Source organism: Rhamphochromis sp. 'chilingali' (genome assembly GCF_963969265.1).
Source record: "Rhamphochromis sp. 'chilingali' genome assembly, chromosome: 14".
NCBI lineage: Eukaryota > Metazoa > Chordata > Actinopteri > Cichliformes > Cichlidae > Rhamphochromis > Rhamphochromis sp. 'chilingali'.
This window is the reverse complement of record NC_137941.1, coordinates 31,890,840-31,915,529: the sequence shown is the minus strand read 5'-3', so window position 1 is coordinate 31,915,529 and position 24,690 is coordinate 31,890,840. Positions and strand designations below refer to the sequence as shown.

Here is a 24,690-nt window from a genome sequence, read left to right as displayed (position 1 = left end):
TCACTGGAGTCTCCAATTTCAGCCGGCTTCCCTTCTCCAATTGTGTCCTACAGAAAAACAAAGAACATCCTTCCTGTTTTCTCTCCCCTTTATTGAGAAGGGCTCAAATCATTACCAATCAACTACTCTCTGTACTCAACTCTAAATAGCTGGCAGCTGGAGAAGAGCTGCAGAACACAAAGACAAAACACAAAAACACCAAAGCATGCAATAACTCAAATGGAAGATGATGCCACTAGGGCTGGGCGATATGGCCTAAAATTCATATCGCGATATAATTTGAAGCATGTGCGGTAACGATATATTTCACGATATATTCTTTTCTTCTGTATAACGTATTTCCCACACCATAAGGCACACTTAAAATCCTTTAATTTTCTCAAAAATCGAGATTGTGCCTTATGTATGAATTCTGGTTGTGCTTACTGACCTCGAACCGATTTTGGCGTGCAGAAATCTGTTAAAAGATGTTTTAGTACAACTTTGGTAAGCCGCACTGCTTGATGGATTGTCAGAGCATTACGGCTGCCGTAGTGAGTAACGGAATACAGTTACTCATATCTTGTATTTTAAATACATAACGGCGGTACATGTATTCCGTTACTCCCCAACACTGATTATGGCAGAATGCAGGTCCCAGATACATGGGTTGCCACTAATACATACTAAGTTGTGCTATAAGAAGAATGACTTTATTGATCCCAAAGGGAAATTGCTATGTCTGATATAGCTCATCTGCAATATTATATGAGAATTAAAATATATGACTACTGACTGACTGATAAGAATATCTGGAGCTGATAAAACATCTGGAGTAATGTTCTATCTGTAGCTGTTCTTGATAAATAATGCTATGTAAGAATTAAAATCAAAAAAGGTTTTTTATGATTTCTGTGCTTTTGAGGCTGCAAATGTTATTATTTTCAGATTTAGTTTTTCTGACCAACAATTCATTTTTAATTCACTGTAAATTAATCCGCAAATATCATTTTCCTGATAACAACCCAGCCAACCCATACCAATGGATGCAGCATAAAAATCTTTTACTGACCTAATGCAATACATATACACTTTGTAGTTAAAGAATTTTAAAGTTCTTACTGTCATCATGGCAGCTACATCCTTTAGCTTTGTGCCCTGTTCCCCCGATCACTTTGCAAACACTTTCAGCAGACTGTCAGAGAGAAACTCAGCTCCGTTAGAAACCTTGACTGTAAAGGCATGGTTGGGATGCACTGGAATGCTTCATTTTATCTGAAATGACATAAAATAATTTTGAAATAACAGCAGGCACTGTGCTTGGTTAATCAGTAATGTTTTGTTGAATAAAAACTGTTTCCAGATCTTATGGGATTAAAAAAAATCCAAAGATGTTTGTTTCTGATTTGCAACCCAACAACCCACAAGTTAAAACCTCATTTTAGTTCAAGTGTGAGTCCAGTAATCACCTTTCTGACAATACATACTGGTATAAGTTAAACCTATAAACCTATATTTTGGATTTCTCAGTTGTATTAATAGGGTGGTCTATTTGAGTATGCATACACCTAATAACTATAAAAACCCTATTATAATTAAGTTACAGAAACCTTAAGCGAAAATAGAATATACTTTCTCACCATAACACCTTGAACCCACAATCCATCAGCTGACTCCTGGTGAAATGCAGAATAGAGGTCATCTCTCAATGTGCAGCAAAAAAACAAACAAACAAAAACAAAAGGACAGCAGGTGAGGGCAGGAGGTGTAGGGATGTAAGCTAGCATAATGCCGCTGATGATATTAGCTAAAGCTGTTCAATGTCCAAAATCTCACTAACACCTCGGTGCAGTAAATACACAATGTAACTGAAGAGTCAGTTGGCAAATCTATTCACACAGAAAACCAGATTATGTTATGAGTGCCTCCTAATTAGGTTTAATGTGATATTACGGCTCTTGTGCCAAAGACAAATTCAGATGAAAAAGCGCCAATTCTTTGACAACAGATAAAACAGCAAATAAGTTAGCGGCTCTTTTTTAGCATATTACATGATGACACTCTAGATGTTTAACTACATTTAAATAAATATTAATTCAAAAAATCAAGACATACCAAAAAACATAGAGTTGGCTGCTGGACTTGACTGAGATGGATGCCTTTTTTAAACCACGATCCAAAGCCCGCGAGATGAAATCACGCGTGGTTTCACGAGATTTAACGTTGCTATCGTATTGACTTACTTCACCTGAACATGATATGAACAATTTAATACACCCTTTCTGCATATCATGTAGTTTTTACACTATATAGTTACATTTAACTTTAAAACATGAGGCAATTGTGTTAAATACATGCAAGATGCTTACATAAATCCAAGAGATGGCCAGTCCCTTTTTTTCAGTGTACTCCAGGCCAGGACTTTGATCAGTGGGGAGGGTTTATTGACTGGAAGTGGTGAAAGTCACATCTGTTCAGGGAATCCCCTAACTGGAAACACCCACATGCAGTGCTTACTTGAAAGGGCATATTTGCCCATTCCGCGTAGTTTCCAGTCATGGAAAAATGTGATTATAATTTCCAGAGTGGGATAAGCCGAGCATTCCTTGGTGTTTGAGCGGGTCTCACTTTAAGGTGCGTGTATGGGCTTGTGATCCTGTTGTAAAATTAATTCTGTCATGCTGGATCACAGTGTAAAAAGTGTCTCTGATGTGATAATGAACTTCACATGTAATTTTTCACCTACAAGAAATAGTAGAAACTGTATATTAGAGAACACCAAGCTCACATTTCAGTGCCACTTTATCTGCTATACCTGAACTAATAATAAAACTATTGCAAGCAGGCATTACAAGACAATCCACCAAATGGGGGCTCAAGCATGTGACCCTAACATTACTAAGTCAGAATCGAACTTACCGATCTTGCCCGTTTTAATATGAAATGTCACAGGCTCAGATTACCTTAATTATAAAGTCATAAGGAGGATCATCAGGCACGTCTGTTCAGATCTGTATAAACAAGCTCTCACAATACAGATATATTACACAGGTACACTGCTGAAAATGTACATAAATGATATGAACATCTGTCATCCATCCATTCTCTTCTGCTTATCTTTAGCTTAAAGATTTGTAGCAAATTTTCTTATGGCTGAAACACATTTAAATAACATAAACAAGAAAATGTGCCTAAACATGGGTGTTCATTTCTAATTTTGATCTACCGAGTGGCTTTTAGTGATATAGATTTCTATGTTACATCTACACCCCGTCAGCATTAACATGTGGTTGTTTTGTTCAGGTGAATGTGTAGCTTTTCAAGTCTGCCTGTTGAAGTAACAGTCGCACTGCTGTTGTTGTGACTGTTATGTAAGCATGGACCCCGGGCGGGTCCAACATGAGAGACGGGAAACAGGCTGGTGACGAAGCATGTGTGCATGAGAGAGAGAGAGAGAGTGAGAGAGAGAGAAACAACCATACCGGCAGCTTCGAGCTGATTACACTCCAACGGCCAGCACACACACTTTTGTGAGGTAAGCAAACACTTTCATTACTACTAACAATTTTAACTTCCTTGCTTTAGGATATGCTAAGGTTCTAAATAGGTATACTCCAAGTTAAGTGACAGAAAGAAGAACTAGGGTGAGAAGATAACTTATAAACTTTATAAAGGCTTTACAGATCTGTTTACAGATCTTCTCAGATCTCTTCCATAGTTATTTCCACAGCATCTGGAAAACAGAACAGTTAAAGCTAGCAATTCTTTAACCCTCTGATGCATAGTGGTCACTGGAGTGGACAGCTACTAAAACGTACATATCTCTTTAATGCATTGGTTTCTATGGTGGAACTGCATATTAGCCTCTAGAGTGCTCTCTGCTGCCATGCTCCATTGAGGTCAATTCAGTGTTCAGTTAGTGCAACTGCAAGTAAATTTCCTCTGAATCAAAGATGGCAGACAAACTGTCACCCCTGCCGACCACTGCTGGCATATCCTGTCAATCCTTCTATGCTAAAAGAGCCCAACAGGTAAAAAAAATATGATGATATGCAGTAACATCTAGGGAAGGATATTATCTGTTTGGAATAAGAAATTGTTATGTCTAATATGTAGAAAACTACGATTAACCATGTGTCCACTGTAGTGGACATCATGCATTACCCACTATATTTTTTTAACATAAGTCATAAATTGTCTCACTGTTTTTTGGGACTGTTTTGGTTATAAGTAAGCATATAATTGTTACATTTATAAGCTACTCATTTAAAATGTATATTTCTGTGCAGATCAGCTGTAGTTTGAGTTACTATAATAATTATTTTATCATATTTTGTAGACTTCAAATGCAGCAAAGAATAAGGCAGCGTACAGAATAGTCCAGGAAATTCCATCCAGCTCCAGTGATGATGATTTCATTGATGAGTGCAGTGATGATGAGAGTGGCTGCCAGAGCAGAACAGAGACATAGGAACTACGGACAGCCTAGGTGTGATGAACACAGAAGTGTTTGGAGATGCAGAGACTAAGATGTCAGTTTGTGTTTTCTTCCAGCATGCTACTAAGGGCTTGGTAATACTGTCCTGCATCGTTATAGAACTGTGTAGACTCAAAAATGTTTCTCTTGTTGGAGATAGTTTGCCATATTCAGGTGTAGGATTCACAGCTAGGACTGTTGATTGGTTTTGTTATTTACGTCTAAACATTGGGGCCTTATGAGTTGAAAGTTCCAAAAAAATTGCTGAGATGTTTTTCAAAGGATACAAGCAAACAAGTGTTTGTATATTTACAATAGAACACAAGGTAATTAATTTTTATAGTAAATTCACAGTATTTCATGCTAAGTGCTCAGGCGCATGTAGTCCACTGGAGTGGACAAGTTTATAACTTTATAAAAAAACATATTTTTGGGGAAAAAAGAGTTGAACATTTTTTTTCATGTCCTGAGAAGAATAAAAGCACTTAAGAAAAAAATCTTGACCAAGGCTTTCATAATTCATGCATCAGAGGGTTAAACTCATAGTGGATCGAATCAGTATTCAATTTGAATTATTCAAGAATTATTATAAGACTTATTCAGGATTTTAACACTTTGATTTGATATGAGCTCAAGCTGCAAAATTATAAACTTCCTGTTTAGAAGATATGATTCAAAGTGAAACTCGACTGAGCGGTTACAAATATTGGTGAACATTTGTAGCAATTCTATGTGAACAGGCTCTCTACTGAAGATGAATGTGGTGTGTCTCTGTTGCTCTCAGACATGTTTAAAAACATGTCAGAGATGCTACAACTATACTCTTGACAGACAGATTGTTATACTGTTGGCACTGTAACACCATGTGACTTGTGTTCACTTTGTCCTTTTGCTGTTTTTTTAGCTGTTATTTCTTATTCAGCCACTGAGTCTGTCAAGGACATTGTGAGAAGTGTTGCACTGTGCAAAAAGTCCTTAAATGACAAGATGATTAAGTTTGATAACCAGGAATTATTTGATAACAATCTTCACAGGTAATCAGTGTCATATTCAATTTCATCTGAAACTTCTTCTGACAAGTTCCTGTGTTATCGGTCCACTGAAAGGCTTCTAAGTTGATAGCTTTCTCCAGCAACCAGCTGGCTCAAAACCAAAGGAAACATGCAAGCCTGAGAAAAACAAAACGCACAGCATTCTGTTCTTTTGAACAACCAGTGATGAGAGAGCAGCATTTTAACTGATTTCATAACTCAGTGATTCCTGAGATTAGGGACAAAACAGGTTTTAATTTTCTAAAATATATTTTTTGATTTTTTAAAAACATATTTACATATAATTGTTACACAAGGTTTTGGCTGTCTCACCATGTTTTGGTACAATCTCCCAGGTGTAACATTTTTTAATAATTTATGTTTTTGCTGGAGAAGTGCAAGGTTTTTGTCAACACCGTCAGACACAAAGAAATGCAAAAATATATATTTTAAATTAAGTTGTTTCAGCTACTTTGACTATTAGCAGCTTCTCTATTCTATTGTTTATGCACATATGTTTTCAAAGTAATTATACCAGGTTTAAAAGTAAGATTGTTTTGGCTTTTTATTATTAAAGTTACAGTCATACATATTTTCAGAAGCTTGTATTTAATCTCTATAAGAAACAATCATATTAAGCAGAATGCAAATTACACATTGAGAAAATTACGTATTTTTATAGGAAGATCATGAGGGAGGAAAATATATGGTTTTCCAAAAGAGAAAAATAAACAAAAACTCCATATTATGGAGTTGACAAGGTGCTGACGGTGGTGACACAAATCTGACGGTGTTGACACACTAGTAGAAAACAATATATTTCTTTCAAAATGACCATTAAACCTTAGCAACCTTTGTAATATCACAAGACACATCATAACAATTCTGTTTTTGCACATGTCAAGTTCTACATCTTAATAGTTCACCAGCAAGTAGCTGCCTACTACTCCTTGATTCCTAAAGTTCTGTGGTTGTGTGTTTAGACCCTGCTGGACTTTCTCTCCTTTTGTCTCTGTGCTTGTTTCCAAAACCTTCTCTTCTGACTTTTTTCTCTTTCTTTCAGATCACTGATGTTCTTTATTTTTCTCTTTTTCACTCTATTTCTCCATCTTTCCCTTTCCTTTATGAGAAACTCTTTCTTCAACTCAGGCTGGCTGTTAACTTTTTCTCTCCTTTTTTTTATCATCCCTGTTCCTTCTCTTTCATTCCTCTACTGACAGCTTCCCCTGTGCTATTGTAGCCTGAAATGTACCATTTTGTAATTACTATAATTTTTCTGAACCTTATGCTTTTTTACAGATTAAGGATGAATATTCACAACACAATTATGCATTAAGCAATAGAGATGCTATCCGGTCTTTAAGTCTGATGTCATTAGCCGTTTCCAGGTCCAAACTCCGCTGCAGATCCCAAAGTCAAAGGAACTCTGCGGCATCACTGAGAGTTACAATCTGTCTAAATTCTTTCATCTTTAATAAAATGATCAGTGTGGCTCTACCAGGTGTAACATCCAGGCATCCATGAAAACAGAATATATGAAATTTAACAGAGTTAAAGTTAGATTGCTTGTTTCCACCTGAACATGATAAACCAGCTCTGCTACCACTTCCAACATAAATAGAGACAGAAAATTGAACAGCAGTGACTATTGTCAGGTTACTGAAGTTGGGCTAGCTGGTATATAGTGATGTGCTACATGATCGCTAGTGACACAGCTATGTTAGCATAATATAAATACAGTGAAGCTGGAGGATGAATGCTAACTTTTTACCACTTGATAAAAGTTAACGTGAGGGTTCCCGATGGTTAGGCTGACGTGATCACTGACTGTTTTTAGGCAACACGTTCTCACTCCCAAAGCGTAACATTTTACGCTAGGTGACAAATCGTCAGCATATTACGCCTCGGGAGTGAGAACGGGCTCTTTTAGGGGCTTGTTCTGATGTAATAGAACAAGATAAAAAGCATTAAAACATTTTAACAGCACAACAGGCTTAATAAACACAGAGTAGTTTGGGCCCGGAAGCAGGATTCATACATCATCACTTAAAGACCAACTCTCGAGGCACAGCTAGCTCAGTAGACGCCACATGATTTGTAGCTGCCCACTGCATCACTGAGTGAATGGGCTAAATGCAGAGGACTAAGCATTTTCCTACAGGATTAATAATATAAACATAAACAATGAGATTCAAGATAAGACAAATTTGATAATATTTGACACATCTGTGAAGCAGAAATATCAGTAAAATACACAGGACGTAATATATCTGAAATATTAGTAAAAAAATAACTTAATATAAATGGTGAATAGCACACGTTTGTGGCATTTGTCAACACCATTAGGAAAAGGGTCAACACCGTCAGACAAAAATCCTGATGGTGTTGACAAAATACCCGACTTTGTCTCATAACACATGTTTATCTGACAGAAGCCATCTTGTTTTTCATCAGTTGCTTATGGCTTTTACAATCTACCTAAATTAAGCTCTTTTTACAAAAAAAATAATTAAATCTTGCATTACATCGACTTTGGTGGTGACACACTATGGTTGTGACAAAGAGTTTTATCAGAAAGGTATGCAATAAATGACATTAAAATTTAAAAAAAATTATCACAGCAGTGACCTCATGGCATGTGTATCAAACAGGAAGTGATAAAGGGGTCCTCAGAGTGTAAGCTACCCACAATAATTCCTGATTTTTGATGTACTTTTAAAAAAATCTGATGGTGTTGACAAAAACTCTGGACACGATTTTAATCACTTAAAAAATATTTAAAAATAAATTTTCAATTGCATATTTTGATATTAGGTATTGAATTAAATACTTAGTGACGAGAGCCATGATGTTTAATTTTACATTACTTTTAATTTTTTTTTCTGTATTTTAATATTATCACACCTGCTTCTGGACAATGGATTTTTAAGGTACTGGTAATGTATTGTACCATTTAAAATAAATAAATATGTATAAAAAATGCAAAATCATATAAAAAATTGCCTTGGTTTGTGTAAGGAAGAGGACTCCCTTACTGCATTTATTTATATTATATTATCTGTATAGCACTTTAGAGCACACCTTTCACTTTATTAAAAGCACCTTATCAAGCACTTTATTTAGCATTGCACTTTAAGCATGGATTTGCACAAAAGAAGTTTAAATATTTATTGACTATTTATTGGGAATTTTAAAATCAGTTGGTAGCCTTATTTCAGATCCTGCACAGCTGCTCATCATCAAGGAATGTGGTAGATAAATATAAGAATAAATAAATACATTTTCACATTTACATATTAATAAATATTTCACACTTTAATGTTACACCAAACCCAATATTATAAAAACCCAGAAACCCAAGCACAAAAAGATTCACCACACTCTCTTTACCAATGGTCTCTCCTGGAACCTTTAAATGGTGTCTGGACCCCCGGGGATAGTGATGGGCAGATGAAACTTCATGAAGCACTGAAGCTTTTCATCCAATTGGTTCACCCCAGCGCAAAGCTTCTTGAAGCTTCATTTGCTCTAGTAGGACATCTACTGGACGTAAAAATATTAGTTGGCAAGAATTTGAAATGTGGCCTTTTGCACACAGCCTGTAAATGTCAACAACAAAAGGAATGTGTAAAACATGTATATTGTAGTGATGGCAGTATACTGTGTATATTTATACTGGCAGTATGGAAAATGATTATTTGGAAATGCTTAAAATGGAAATGATCATTTACTGTGAGGTGAGGTGTGGTTGGGGTGTGGACAGTAGTTGTGCTTTTGTAACGTTGAGGTATGGACAGCTACACACTGAGCCTCAGTCCTGCCTATTCACATTTTATTCTGTAAAAACTAAATTTTCACTGCTTTTATGACCTTTTTAGTGGGGAGAACATAGCTAGGATTTAATGGTTTAACAAATCTTTTGAATCCTTTGTCCTCCACAATGCTAAATGGCTGGGAGTCCTCAATCACCATGGTAACCAGGTCTTCATCTATTTGAGATTGTTCTCCTGAGGAAAGACAATAAAGACAAAGCACAGATATAAATATCACACACGTAACTTATTACAGCTGTATAATATTGTTATATCATTTAGTAACATTACTGCATGCTATATTATCATGGCATTTGATGGCTCACCTGGTCTTGCTCCACAATCGGTGTTCCCCTTATTCTCATGCAAAGCTCTGTAGTGCCTAAGCATGGATGAGGTGTTGTTGTTATATCCCAGCTGCCTGGCACATAGCAAACACTTCACCTTGTACAAAAGTAAAGCCGCTTAACATAAATTGTATTGCACCATCAGTATTATGAAAATACATCTTCTGTAGAAATTTACATACCTTGTTGGGAGGAATAAGATCAAAATGTTCCCACACAGGGGAGGACATCCTCCTCTTCTTAGCTGGCTCCATTCTCTCCTGACTTTCTCTCCTCACTCTCATAAACCTCCAAACTCTCACTAACCGCAACTCTCCATCAAACACCCACATTTTTGAATGAAGTCTGAGGGGTTTATATCGCTGTCATAGCTCGCGGCAAAGTTCGAAACACTTCATGAACCAGTCACGTGGTACAGCCGGGCAGTGATGCTTCGGCGTCATCATTTTCAGCTCCTCCCATAAATGAAGCAAGCCTCGATACGCGCATCGCGGAAACGCCCCCTCCATTACTCGATACAGAACGTCACATCACTAGTTTCCAGCCGCTAAGGGCCGCCCTGTTACAGTTTGTAACGTCGGGTTGCGTTTAGTGGTTGAGAGGAGGCGGCAAAACACTTAGCAGGGTAGCCAAAAGAATACACACTCACGCTGGCGTTGGGGATTCCACAGTGTGTTCTTTAGTATACCTTCTCTTCATCAACCATATAAGCCCGGTTGAACGGCTGCAGCTTAACAAACATAGCGCACAGTGTTCGTACAACCCATAACGTTGCAAACAAAGGTGTCTGGAGAGGTAAAACATAAAATCCGTCCCTCCTCATCTACTAGCGTGCAAGCACATGTCCACACCATCACAGAGAGAGAGAGCAGAGCAGTGGCACAAACCGATGACACCATCAACCCTCGACTTGGGTGTCTTAAAGGGACACCACACCATAGTGGCTGTTGTCTTTTAGGCAGTTGGGTTAACACTTGTATGCATATTTTTAACAACAAAATTGGGTTTTATCTGCCGGACATGTTTTGTCCCTTATCTCAAGAATCACTGAACTGTCACATTATTTGTGGAACAGACAGGGAGAAGCACTTTAAGCTGTTGAGGCCATGGTAAAAGCTTATGTGCAGGACTGACAGTGTATGAGTAAAGCAAGTCAAGTTAGTGTAATTAAATATGAAATATATCACATGATTCAGAACAGTGTGGTTTGGCTTTGAATGTCCTATGTCTCTCTCTCGCTCTCTCTCTCTCTCTCTCTCAGCTAATGGATGCTTTCCAGCTTCTCTTTCTTGTTGCAGTGGTGACATCCATATCAGAATGGAAATCAGGTGGTGTATACAGTACACGATTCATCTGCATGTGCTAAACCGCACATCTTACACCTTACAATGAAACCTGGTGAAGCAGCACACCCAGTATTAATCAGGCTCAAAAGGCCGCTGATGTGAAATGCATATCATGACAATTTTGAGCAAGTTGTAGAAAAAGTTATATCAAAGGTTATCATTGATGGGTCAGCAAAACATCAAAGCCAAAATGTAGAAGGTAAAAATGTATGGCAAGACAGAAAGGCCATAAAAATCATTGAAAAACATTAAGGCAAAAAAGAAAAGGAACATTTCATAAACATTTTCATTTCATCGTACAGCATTGTAGCATCTGCAACACACCTTTCACATTTGCATTTGCACTTATCATCACCTCTATCTGCTTCTCCCTCAGTTTCAGATTCTGGCAAATCACAATGTGAGATCATGAATGAGGAGAGCATTACAGTGCTTGAAGGGGAGTCTCTTTTTTATGTACCTTTTATTTTAGAACCAAACTTCAACAATAAAAATTTTACATGGTACAAATATAGCACCCAAATTCAGAATATTTCCTCTGATAAGAAAGCCAGGGTGCATTACCAAGGCGAAGCACTGTTTCTCTTAAACCTCAACATTTCTGATTCTGGAGATTACGCTGCTTGGTAAGAATCATCTCTACGAAATATGTTACAAAATTTCTATCTAGCATCTAACATTAGTGATGGTCTGGGTTTTCTTGAACTCTAAAACAATTTTCTTCTTTTTTTTGTCTCTTTTTTTGTTAATGTGCTTCCCACTCCTTGATTCACTTTTAGGGAAATCAAGTCTTCAGGACAATGTTTTAACCACCCTGTGAAAATTGAAGTGTTCAATGCAAGTTACAGAGGAAGCAAGATGTTAAACTACGGAGAAATCAAAAACTCTGACCAGAGCAAAAAGGTCCCATGTCCAGAACGAGTCCAAAGCACATGTAGTGCATTCAAAGGAAACATCACCTGGTACAAGGTAGGCCAAAAAGCCCAGGTCAGCTTCCTGTTTGTTTGGCAAACTTGCAAACCTGCACCATTGCCTTAAATGCATCCAGGAAAGTCTACAGGTCATCCACCTCTGCCACTACACATATAAGGGCTAAGTGACATCATGGAGCCCTGCTTTCAAAAACGGACATAGATGTGTGGCTGTGAAGCTGGATTTAAGAAATACAGTTTTAAAAATCATGTTCAGTGTGATGATTCATGTCATCTTATGTCAGTATAGAAGTTGATACTTTAGTTTATGTTAGCTAACTAGGGACAGAATCAAAACTCAGAGGAAAATAACTGCACTTGAACCAGTGTTGGTCAAGTTACTTGAAAAAAGTAATCAGTAACTAATTACTGATTACTTCCCCAAAAAAGTAATCCCGTTACTTTACTGATTACTTATTTTCAAAAGTAATTAATTACTTAGTTACTTAGTTACTTTTTAAAAACACGATTTACAACCTGAATAGGTGATAAAGCGATAGATCTTTCAGCCCAATTCTACTTTTTCTGCATAATCCATCATACAAAATGTAATCAAATGGAAAAGTCTCTTTTTAAAACTTGTTTTATTAGTTTTAAGCTTTTAACTTTATGCATCAAGCAAAAATTAAATTATATGCACCATTCTCTGACTTGAAGAAATTAGTTTAACATTTAAACCTATATTCTGCACATTCCAGCACATAAAATATTTTTTGTTTTTACACTCAGTCTTTCAAATAGATGCAAGTAAAACACAGCAGAAAATAAATAAAATCAAAGACTAGCGGTCCTGTTGCTCTATTTTCACCTGTATAGCAGGAGTGCCGCAGCGGTCAGTTGAAGAATCCGCAAGTTTCTCTGTGAATTTCCCATTACGTCGTTGCTCACTCGGAGCTTGTTTAGGGGGGAGGGGGGTTTACGGTGGCCCCTAGAGACAAAGCACGTTACAAACTCCAAAACACTTGCAAACTCCAAAACACGTACAAACTCCCTATAAAGGTGTGTGTTTGCCAGTTGTTTGTTACGCTGAATGATTTGGTGCTTGGCCATTTTGAATACACGTTTTTTTGGGGGGGATTTTTCTGACTTTTCGGTAATCGTTTTTGGATCAAGGCCATTGGATTAATTGATGGTATGACCCTGCCTGGTTTATGACTCTGGATACTTTGCTAAAAAGGTGCAAGAGCTAGTTGCCAACCAGCATCAAGCTGCAAAGCTGAGAGGTGCCAGAACTGACTGCTGATGGTAATAAGTACCAGTACTAACCAGTGAAACCAGTGGGGCAAAAGATGATTCCACTGGCCCTGGAAGTTGATGACATTAAAATGTTGCTTGACTTCTGAACAAAGGAATTTTATTTAACTTTTTAAACATTGTCCATGTTAATACCAGTGTACATTTTTATGTAAGATAAAAGTGTTGGTTTCATTGCTATAGCAAGAACCTGATTGCAAGTTAATAAAAAGGGAGCTACTTTAAAAACCTCTAAACTTTTACAATACAACAATTACAAACTAAGCCACAATGATGTAATTGACAGGGCCATTGTGATGATTTACAAAACAGACCATGTTCATTGAAGTAAAATGTGTTGCTTTCCCTATTTGTGCCCTTCTCGGTGCAGGACTATACTCTTATTGAAGATCAGCATGAAGTCGAATTGAGAGTGCATAATGCTACCAAAGACCACGAGGGCCTCTACACCTGTATTTGTACCTGGGCATACAATAATAAGGTGTACAGTACGTCAGGTTCGAGGGAACTTATACTTCTAGGTGAAACTGCATTCTTTGGTGTTTAGTTCTGGATACCAACACAACACATTGCGACACCAACATAAACTTGACTTTATAAGTGAAATTGTAATGGCGTGTTGATTTAACATGTTTAATAATGAGCCAGAGCTAAAGATTTGTATGTATGTCACAGGTTTTCCTGATTTTTCAAAACAATACCCATATTATAGCATACCAAATGTCCTATTAGAGGATGAAAAATGTCTCACTCTTTTTGGTTGCTCGCAGAAAAAGCTGTGCACTACCTAGAAATTTTGACCCCAGCTGATGAGTCGCAGGAGCAGTTTGCTGATGAAGGTAATAAAATCTCATCTTCATGTCAACATGTTGCTGTCATAACAATTCAATTCAATTCAATTTTATTTATATAGCGCCAAATCACAACATAAATCGCCTCAAGGCGCTTCATAGATACAGAGAAAAAAACCCAACAATCATATGACCCCCTATGAGCAAGCACTTTGGCGACAGTGGGAAGGGAAAACTCCCTTTTAACAGGAAGAAACCTCCGGCAGAACCAGGCTCAGGGAGGGGCGGGGCCATCTGCTGCGACCGGTTGGGGTGAGAGAAGGAAGACAGGATAAAGACATGCTGTGGAAGAGAGACAGAGGTTAATAACAGATATGATTCAATGCAGAGAGGTCTGTTAATACATAGTGAGTGAGAAAGGTGACTGGAAAGGAAAAACTCAATGCATCATGGGAATCCCCCGGCAGCCTACGTCTATTGCAGCATAACTAAGGGAGGATTCAGGGTCACCTGGTCCAGCCCTAACTATATGCTTTAGCAAAAAGGAAAGTTTGTGTTAGGTGTGGCTGTGTGCAGGCAGGAATAGGACCCAAGGTGCAGACTCCGGAGACAGACGTGAACTCAAAAAAGGCTTTAATTTAATACTCAAAATATAACAAAACTAAAAAAAAAAACTCAAAACAAACTTAAACTAGAGAAATGACAGAACACACAGCTAAGAAAACAGTAGATCGCGACACAGACACTAAGAAACACAGGGCTTAAATACACAGAGGGAGCAATCAGGGAATGAGTAACAGGAGGGAAACACAGCTGGGACAAATTAGAACTGACGAGACCAAAGAAGCGTAAACTGAACACACTGAGATAAGACAGAGACCTTCAAAGTAAAACAGGAAGCACATAACACAGACTGAACAAAGACGCAGACTCACATGCAGGCACTACAAAGGGAACAGAGACGTGGGACCAGGGCAGACACAAACACTGACTGGACACGGGGATATAGGAACTAAGGATACACATAGACGCGAACTAGACAAGGGGATGCAGGTGATAGGGGAGACAGAGCAACTAAAGAAGACAGAGACATAAACCATAAGACAGAACTCAAAGAAACCAAAGACTAGAAAGTATAAATAATATCGTAAACTCAAAAACCCTGGGTCAACGACCCAGGCATCCTAACAGTTTGAAGCCTAATCTTAAAAGTAGAGATAGTGTCTGTCTCCCGAATCCAAACTGGAAGCTGGTTCCACAGAAGAGGGGCCTGAAAACTGAAGGCTCTCCCTCCCATTCTACTTTTAAATACTCTAGGAACAACAAGTAGGCCTGCAGAGCGAGAGCGAAGTGCTCTAATAGGGTGATATGGTACTACAAGGTCATTAAGATAAGATGGGGCCTGATTATTTAAGACCTTGTATGTGAGGAGCAGGATTTTGAATTCAATTCTGGATTTAACAGGAAGCCAATGAAGGGAAGCCAAAACAGGAGAAATCTGCTCTCTCTTTCTAGTCCCTGTCAGGACTCTTGCTGCAGCATTTTGGATTAGCTGAAGGCTTTTCAGTGAGTTTTTTGGACATCCTGATAATAATGAATTACAGTCGTCCAGCCTGGAAGTAATAAATGCATGAACTAGTTTTTCAGCGTCACTCTGAGACAGGATATTTCTAATTTTAGAGATGTTGCGCAAATGGAAGAACGCAGTCTTACATATTTGTTTAATATGTGCATTGAAGGACATGTCTTGGTCAAAAATGACTCCAAGGTTCCTCACAGCGTTACTGGAGGCCAAGGTAATGCCATCCAGAGTAAGAATCTGGTTAGATACCATATTTCTAGGCTTTTCAGAGCCGAGTACAATAACCTCAGTTTTATCTGAATTAAGAAGCAGAAAGTTAGCGGCCTTCCAGGTCTTTATGTCTTTAAGACATTCCTACAGTTTAACTAATTGGTGTGTGTTATCTGGCTTCATGGACAGATAGAGCTGGGTGTCATCTGCATAGCAGTGAAAATGTATGCTATGTCTTCTAAAGATACTGCCTAAGGGAAGCATGTATAGTGTAAACAGAATTGGTCCTAGCACTGAACCCTGTGGAACTCCATAATTAACCTCAGTGTGTGAAGAGGACTCTCTATTTACATGCACAAATTGGAGTCTATTAGATAGATATGATACAAACCACTGCAGTGCAGTACCTGTAATACCTACAGCATGTTCTAATCGCTCTAATAGGATATTATGGTCGACAGTATCGAACGCTGCACTGAGGTCTAGCAGGACAAGCACAGAGATGAGTCCACTGTCAGAGGCCATAAGAAGATCATTTGTAACCTTCACTAAAGCTGTTTCTGTGCTGTGATGAGCTCTGAAACCTGACTGAAACTCTTCAAATAAACCATTCCTCTGCAGATGATCTGTTAGCTGTTTGACAACTACTCTTTCAAGGATTTTTGATATGAAAGGAAGGTTGGAGATTGGCCTATAATTAGCTAAGACTGCTGGGTCTAGAGATGGCTTTTTGAGTAAAGGTTTAACTACAGCTAGCTTGAAGGCCTGTGGTACATAGCTGATTATTAGAGATAGGTTGATCATATTTAAGATCGAAGAATTAATTAATGGCAGGACTTCTTTGAGCAGTTTTGTAGGAATGTGGTCTAAAAGACACGTTGATGGTTTGGAGGAAGTAATTATTGAAGTTAACTCAGAAAGATCAATTAGAGAAAAAGAGTCTAACTTAACATCAATGGTACTAAGAGTAGCTGTAGATAATATTACATCTGTGGGATGATTACTGGTAATTTTTTCTCTAATGATAAAAATTTTATTTGTGAAGAAGTTCATGAAGTCATTACTAGTTAACGTTAAAGGGATTGTTGGCTCAAAAGAGCTCTGACTGTTTGTCAGCCTGGCTACAGTGCTGAAGAGAAACCTGGGGTTGTTCTTATTTTCTTCAATCAGTGATGAACAGTAAGATGTTCTGGCTTTGCGGAGGGCTTTCTTATAAAGCAGCAAACTATTTCTCCAGGCTAAATGATGATCCTCTAGATTTGTGACACGCCATTTCCTCTCCAGATTATGAGTCATCTGCTTTAGGGTACGTGTTTCAGAATTATACCATGGAGTCAGGTACTTCTGATTAGAGACCTTAGTTTTCACAGGAGCTACAGTATCCAGAGTCGTACGTAGTGAGGAGGTGAAATTATTAACAAGATGATCAACCTCTGTTGGGGTAGCGTTCAGATAGCTGCTCTGCTCTATGTTGGTACAGGGCATTGAAGATGATAACAGTGGGTGGATTATATTCTTAAACTTAGTTACAGCGCTTTCAGAAAGACATCTACTTTGATAAAGTCTACTCTCCACTGCTGTGTAATCAATTATTGTAAATGTAAATGTTATCAGGAAATGATCAGACAGGAGAGGGTTTTCAGGAAACACTGTTAAATGTTCAGTTTCTATGCCATATGTTAAAACAAGATCTAGAGTGTGATTAAAGTGGTGGGTGGGTTCTTTTACATTTTGAGAGAAACCAATTGAGTCTAATAACAGATTAAATGCCATGTTGAGGCTGTCATTTTTAGCATCTACATGGATGTTAAAATCACCCACAATAATTATTTTTTTATCTGAGCTCAGAACTAAATCAGATAAAAAGTCTGAGAAATCAGACAGAAACTCTGTGTAAGGCCCAGGTGGATGATAGATGATAACAAGTAAGACTGGTTTCTGAGTTTTACAGCTGGGGTGGACGAGGCTAAGCATCAGGCTTTCAAATGAATTAAAAGTCTGTCTTGGTCTTTCATTAATTAATAGGCTGGTGTGAACAATTGCTGCCACACCGCCCCCTCGGCCTGTGCTTCGAGATTTCTGGTAGTTAGAATGACTCGTGGGTGTTGATTCATTTAAACTAACATAATCATCCTGCTGCAACCAGGTTTCTGTAAGGCTGCAAACACTGCAAATACTTGGTTAATAACAGTGATCCTCTGAAAGTTACTCAGTTAGCACTTAGCAGGACTAAAGTTGCATCCATACAGGGAGTGACTGACTCATCACTTAAGAAGGGGGGAGGTGGAGCAGTGTGTTTTTGGGGACCAGTGCCTGATGATGAGGGTAGCACATCTGTCTAATTAACCTCTCCTCTGGCAGTAGGTGTGGGGGCCAGAAACAAGACAAAGCCAAAAACAGAAAGAGAGAAAGATTGTGTGTAACGCTTTGTGTGAATAAAATTGTTTGTAAAATGCATCCCTCTGCCCTTCCTGGGGAGAGCTCACAGTGGCAGGAGCAACTGCCACACTGGTGCCCAATGTACCCGGTGACCCAGGAAGGAGTGGCGGCTTCTCCAGCACTGTCACCTCCACTCTCTGAGGTGGACTTATTTAAAATGACGGAGGTGGATGACCTGTAGACTTTCCTGGATGCATTTAAGGCAATGGTGCAGGCTTGCAAGTTTGCCACCTTCCGTTTAAGGGAGTGTTGCTGCAATCAGGGCTTACAGGCATCCTAGTGCCAGTGGAAACTAAATACAGGAATAAACATAGAATTAGGGCTGTGTTGCACCCCCTGATGTTTGTTACCGATTGGCTGGGGTTTGACAAACTGGTGGAGGTGTTAAACGAGTGGCCATCGGGAAAGATTTTCAAGGCATCCTATTACTACTCCATAGCTGGTCACATGGAATATATAAAAACTCTGGAAAGAATAATGCCCCAGTTTTACTGACTGTGCATTCAGGGGAATGTGCGCCTTTGTCGTGCATCTTACCCTGTATTCCAGTGGGTTAACCCGTCCTCTTTCTTTCTTCATCCTTCCTTCTTTCCCTCCTTCTTCCCTTCCTTCTTTCCTTCCAGGCTCGGAGATTAAGCTGAATTGCTCAGTTTTGTGTGGGACTAATGTGAAACATGACTGTAATGCCAGCTGGTACATCAATGGAATTCCTTTCAAAAACAGGGATGGTTATAGTCAAACTACCAAAATGTAAGCCTCTTTTATACTTTACACAATGTACACTTAATGTTTTGCTAATCCTTTGAGTGGATTTCAACATGTAGTTTAAGGTGCTTCTAAGGTGTTTTACAGAATAAGTTAACATGACCTCTTTAAGTGCTATTGTTTAAGAGTCACACTTAAGAGAACCTCAAAGATCTGTTGAAAATATGTTAAATAGTAACTGTTATGTATTTCCTCTCATTTGTCTGCAGTGAACCTTTCTGCTGAACTTTGTCTTTGACCCTTTGTCTTCTTTAACAAAACAAACTCTTATCTTCTTTGTTAGAGCAACTGAGGAACCTTCAAAGAATACCATTGCCACTGCAATCCTCACCATTAAAAAAGTGTCTGCTAAGGATTTTCAACAGAAGTTTAAGTGTTTTGGCGAGGGCTATTACGTAACAAAGAATGCCACTTTAACTCTTAAGCGGAAAGGTCAGTCACAGGGCCATTGATTGTTTTTTAGCCTTGCTAACAAAAATGTCTGTTGACTTTTAGCGAAGCATGGAAATGTTATTTTACACTATAATTTTGTGTTTCCTAGAATCCATAATTCCACTTGCCATTGGAGGAGTATGCATGTTATTCGTTGGTGTTTTTGTCGCTGTTTTGGTCAAATACTTTGCCATTGACTTAGCCCTGTTCTTCAGACCCTACTTCCCACTAAGCAGTAGCAATAAAGGTAAGAGAGTAAATATTTTTCTTGGGGGCTTTATTATCTTAGTTTTGTACCAACAGTAAAGGAATGAAGTACAATGCTAATTAGTCAGTTTCAGAGGATAGACCGAGCCAGTTTAGCTGCTACTCCTGCTCCCTGGCTTCAGTGCTATACTTTAAGGAAAAATGCACCAGTTTAACACATCCAAGACTTAAGAGAGGAAGATGTTGTGGTTATAGACCCTGAAATATTATGTCAAAACAAAAGTTACTTCCTAAAATATTCATCAGCTTGTTTGCTACAAAATAGTGGTATCCAGTGGTTTTCAATATGACAAATTAGAAATATAAGAAAAATGCAAGAGTAACCAAATTGAATAACAAATAAGTAAACCTGAAGTGTTTTGGTTCCTTCTGAAGGTTCAAACAACATATAAAAATTGCTGGTTCACTTTGGCTATGGTGAACAAGTAAGCCAAATGCCTTTTGGAGAAAGCTTTTGAGATGGCATGACATAGACTCTATTAATCCCACACTGTGGCAATTCACATATTACAGCAACACAGGGGTCCATAAAGTGCAGTTGGAGCGATAATATATACCCAGTTTTCAGCAGCCATTTATCATGTGTGCATATTCCACAGTCTCAAAACTGGTTTTGGAAAGGTTAAACCAGGCGAATATTAAGTTTCTACATTGGCCTTCCCAAAGCCTGACCTCAACCATATTGAAAATTTGTGAGTGACGCCCAAAAGCGAGATGATATCACAAATTTAAACCTACCAGTTCTGCCAAGTAGGGTGGTCAAACATCCGTCCAGAATTGAGTCAGAAACTTTTTGGGGGCTGCTAAAAGCATCTGGTCAAGGGGCATCTTACCAAATATTAGTGGTAGTATTATTATCATATATTTGAGCCTGTATGCATAATCTTGACTCTGCATTTGTGGGATGAATTGAAACCTGTCCTCCCAATTGTTGTTGGGTTTTTTTTTGTATGTTTCAACTCATTAAAGATGTATGCTGTACAATTGTTCCACCCTGGAAAAAGAAAGGTTCAAAGAAGTTAAAAATTACACATTCATGTCAATGATGAGTGTTTGTAACTTCTGACCACAACTGTTCAAACACAAATGACTTATTGTGGTGACAGGGTCACTTTACATCACAATGAGCCGATAAGGAAGAAACATTAATAAAAAAACTGAGAAAACCTTGTCAAAGAAAGTACACATAAATTTCCACTGATTTGTTTGTTTGTTTCCCAGACACAAGTTTATATGACGCCTATGTGGTCTACCAGACACCAATGGACAAGATCACTGAGGACACACTCTCTCAGTTTATCACACAGACTTTGCCCTCTGTCCTCGAAGATAAGTGTGGATATCGGCTCTTTATCCACGGGAGGGATGACATACCAGGGGAAGGTCAGTGTTTTATGTGCTTTAATTGTAATTTTGGACATCAACAACCAATATATTTTGTATTTGTGATTCAGGTATTTTATTGTCTGCAGTGTTCTTTGTAGCCCAGCTTAAGTGTTAAAGGGATACCAGTGTTGTGCTGCCTAATTTAAAGAGCCATCATGTACCTGGTTTTTTTTGTTGTTGTTGTTTTTTTCTTTTTGTTGTACCACAACAGATCGTCTGGAGTTGGTGGAGAAATGCATGAATCAGAGCAGGAGGCTCATGGTCATTCTCACACCAGATCTGGGATCAGGCTCCATGACGACAGAGCGATGGCCTGCCTCACCCCAAACCTCAGTGATGGGAGGGTTTGACTGGCAGGTGAGAACTGAGACAGGGACTGCCTGGGAGTATGCTCATTGGCCTAATGACCTGTGATTGACAAATCATTATTCAAGGACTTGTAAAGCACCCAAAGTGCTCATCCAAAGGCTTTAAAATTGGACTTCACAAACCAGTGAGTGGGGTCGAGGTAGCTATGTTCATCTTTTATGCTGTCACAATCCACACATCAGAATTCTCTGGCTCACAGAAACCTGGCAGGTTTGCATACTAAGAGACTCACATAAATACGCTTATCCAGCGTTTCCCACTTTCTCTGTCTGTCTTTCTCTGCTTTGCAGGCAACGTGAGCAGGGGCCTTTGTAGCATCTTTTTTAAATGGGGGTGGGAGTTGTGGAACCAAGAACAAGGCACACAAGGAGGTCCACAAGAAATTGTAGGGCCTTGCAATATAAAGTGCGTTGAGGCAAGTGTTGTTGTGATTTAACGCTATATAAATAAAATGCAATTTAATTTCACTGAAACTGGAATATTTAGTTAGAGATCAATTCAGTGCAGAATAATTTGCTGTAGAAAGCATTAGACATGGAGTGAGGACCCTGCCAACTGCTTGGCTTTCCTCCTCCTGGCTTTGTAGGAGGCGAACAGGGCAGGAGGCAGGTCCTGAGAGGAAGTACACTTGTTGCCACTGGATAATGGTTTAAGAGGTTTGGTGCTAACATCCTCTCTATTTTCTCCACAGTAGGCAAATTTGTTTTGCTTAATTATCTTTCTTTAAAATATGACTGATTTAGCCACTTCACACTTCTTTTCAATTTCATTTAATTACATACATTTGACATTTGGGGACCACGGCCATGTGCTACAAGTTCAATACATCCACTCCATATGGCTTTATACACGATGACCATCAACTTTATTTTGGTGTAAGTAAGCAAACAAGCAGTAATAGCAGTTACACATAGTTGAATAGTTGGTGCACAATTGAATATTTTGAATTTCATTTTGAATTTTTCCTTTCAGTTCCATTAATTTATGGTTAGTTTTTACTAATTTAATTGTTGGTTTGAACCTTTTTATTAACATAATGTGGGTGACATGTTAAGAAGTTTAGAAAAGGCATTGCAGTTATCAGGCGTCACTTACCTTGACACTAGCAAAGGTAAGTGACATATCATATCTTAATTTATTCATGTAAATAGGGAGGCTTCTTCACACACTAAGGTTAATTATGGAGTTACACAGGGTTCTGTACTAGGACCATTTCTATTTACATTATACATGCTTCCCTTAGGCAGCATTATTAGAAAGCATAGCATACGTTTTCCTTATTATGCAGACGATACCCAGCTTTATGTATCCATGAAGCTCGATCACATACACAAATTAGTTAACCTGCAGGTTTAATTGAGATTATTTTACTGAGCCATAAAAATATAAGAAAAACAATTTTGTCCATATAACTACCCCTTTTTCACTCTCTGTGTGTTCATACACTGCTCTGCATTTAATCATCAGTTCTTATTAATCTGGCTCTTGTCACACCGTGTTTTTTCTCCTATCTCCCCTAACCCCCAAATGGCTGCGCTTCCTTAATCCTGGTTCTGCTAGCAGTTTCTTCCTGCTAAAAAGAAGTTTTTCCTTCCCACTATCACAAAATCCTTGCTCATAGGAAATTTTCTGATTGTTGTGGTTTTCTCTCTATTGTCATAGGATCTTTACCTTAGAATATAAAGCGCCTTGAGGCATCTGTTGCTGTGTTAATAAGGAATAGATTGATTGTTGTGAAAACAAATGATTCTACTTATATGTGTATTATGGCATCATATTTTTATACTTAAGTTTATTCTATTTTTTCAATGTGTAGCACTACTAGATAGCATTTATGTAAATAAAAATACTAAGTGTACAGTGAAAGGGTGACTAAAGTGTTGTTGATGATTTACCAGGTGGGGCTCCACCATGCATTGGTCCAGAGGGAACTGAGTGTGATTTTGATCCAGCTAGGAGACACGGGGCAACAGCAATACACACACCTCCCCCCGGGCTTGCAGCACCTGATTCGTAAGAGTGCCCCTTTGAAGTGGCCAGAGGGCTCTGGAGGCGCTGCAGCATGGAACTCTCGCTTCTGGAAGAGAGTGAGATACCTGATGCCTGCCACACCTGTCAAAAAATGTGCACAGTCTACTATTATCTAATACATCTTTCAACACGTTTTGTTTAATGTTTTGTACATATATTGGGAAATGTAAGAAAAGGATGATCAGGATTTATCTTTTATAAATCCCAAGAAGCCATTTGTCATGGTCCGGAGTCTGTGAATCCGTGTTTATGTTTTGGTTTATTATTATTCTGTGGTTTTGTTTATTCTGGGTTTCTTGTACTCTCCCTTTTCACGTTTCATGTTCCTATGTTCTGTGTCCCTCAGTCTGTGTTAAGTTTGTGTGTTGTGTCATTACGTGTATGTGTTTCCTGTTTTATTGTGAAGGTCTGCGTCTTATGTGAGTGTTTTCAGTTTGCCTCCCTGGTCTCGTCACGTTAATCACTCCCAGCTGTGTCCCCCACCTGTGTGTAATGTCCCTGTGTTTCTCTGAGTGTATTTTAGTCGTGTCTTCTGTCGTAGTAGTTGCTGGTTCGTCTGTGTTGTTCCCCTCCACTTTCCTGTGCATTTTCCCCGCATCTCTGTTTCACGTCTCAAGGTTTCAGGTTTGTTTTTGCTTAGCTTTTCCCAGTTTAGTTTACTCTTAGGTTTTGGTTTTCGTCCACCTCGCCCCTGTTTGTTTCACCTTTTTGTTAATAAAGCTCACTCACAACTTAAGCAGTCTGCATCTTGGGTCCGTTAATAATTCACACACGGCTTGCCCCGGCATTACTCGAAGCTTTTCAACGCAGTCCTCTCTGGTGACATCTGGTGGCCAAAAATATGAAGAGCTTTACCCTGTGTTCACTTTTAAGAACACTGGGTAAAGAGATGGGGGGAGGGGACAATAGAATCATAAAAGGTGACTGCTGCATGCAAACCACAGAAGTCACGTAAGTCACATTGTGACTACGTTGCTGTTGCTAAATGTTTAATATTAGTGAACTTTTTCAAAACCACATATAATTTCATTAATAATGTTTATGTCAGGCTGGTGTTCATCGGCGTAACTTTGTGCTGAACATCGGGGGGTCAAGATCTCTGTCTAAATAAATAAATCTGGGTGAATTCCCAGATGATTAAACATGCAACTATTTTGTTGGTAAAACCTGAAGTGAGTAAAGAAAATTAACAAGATAATGC

At 38.5% G+C, this 24,690-nt stretch overlaps 2 protein-coding genes across 2 annotated transcripts; one reads left to right on the top strand and one right to left on the bottom strand.

Annotated features, from left to right (window-relative positions):
• The first annotated feature begins 3,406 nt into the window (after positions 1-3,406).
• Positions 3,407-24,213, top strand: LOC308410169 (interleukin-1 receptor-like 1). Its single transcript, XM_080903333.1, has 12 exons — positions 3,407-3,514; positions 10,908-10,974; positions 11,369-11,618; positions 11,772-11,961; positions 13,588-13,738; positions 13,988-14,056; positions 18,863-18,989; positions 19,288-19,436; positions 19,546-19,683; positions 20,925-21,086; positions 21,301-21,446; positions 23,357-24,213. Exons 2-12 carry the CDS (start codon positions 10,911-10,913, stop codon positions 23,603-23,605), a joined length of 1,695 nt encoding a protein of 564 aa, XP_080759459.1. The 5' UTR covers positions 3,407-3,514; positions 10,908-10,910; the 3' UTR covers positions 23,606-24,213.
• Positions 5,738-10,535, bottom strand: LOC308410633 (uncharacterized protein). The gene is made up of 3 exons (XM_080904127.1): positions 9,829-10,535; positions 9,626-9,743; positions 5,738-9,494 (listed from the first exon to the last, which is right to left on the bottom strand). Exons 1-3 carry the CDS (start codon positions 9,976-9,978, stop codon positions 9,334-9,336), a joined length of 429 nt encoding a protein of 142 aa, XP_080760253.1. The 5' UTR covers positions 9,979-10,535; the 3' UTR covers positions 5,738-9,333.
• Positions 24,214-24,690: the final 477 nt, after the last annotated feature.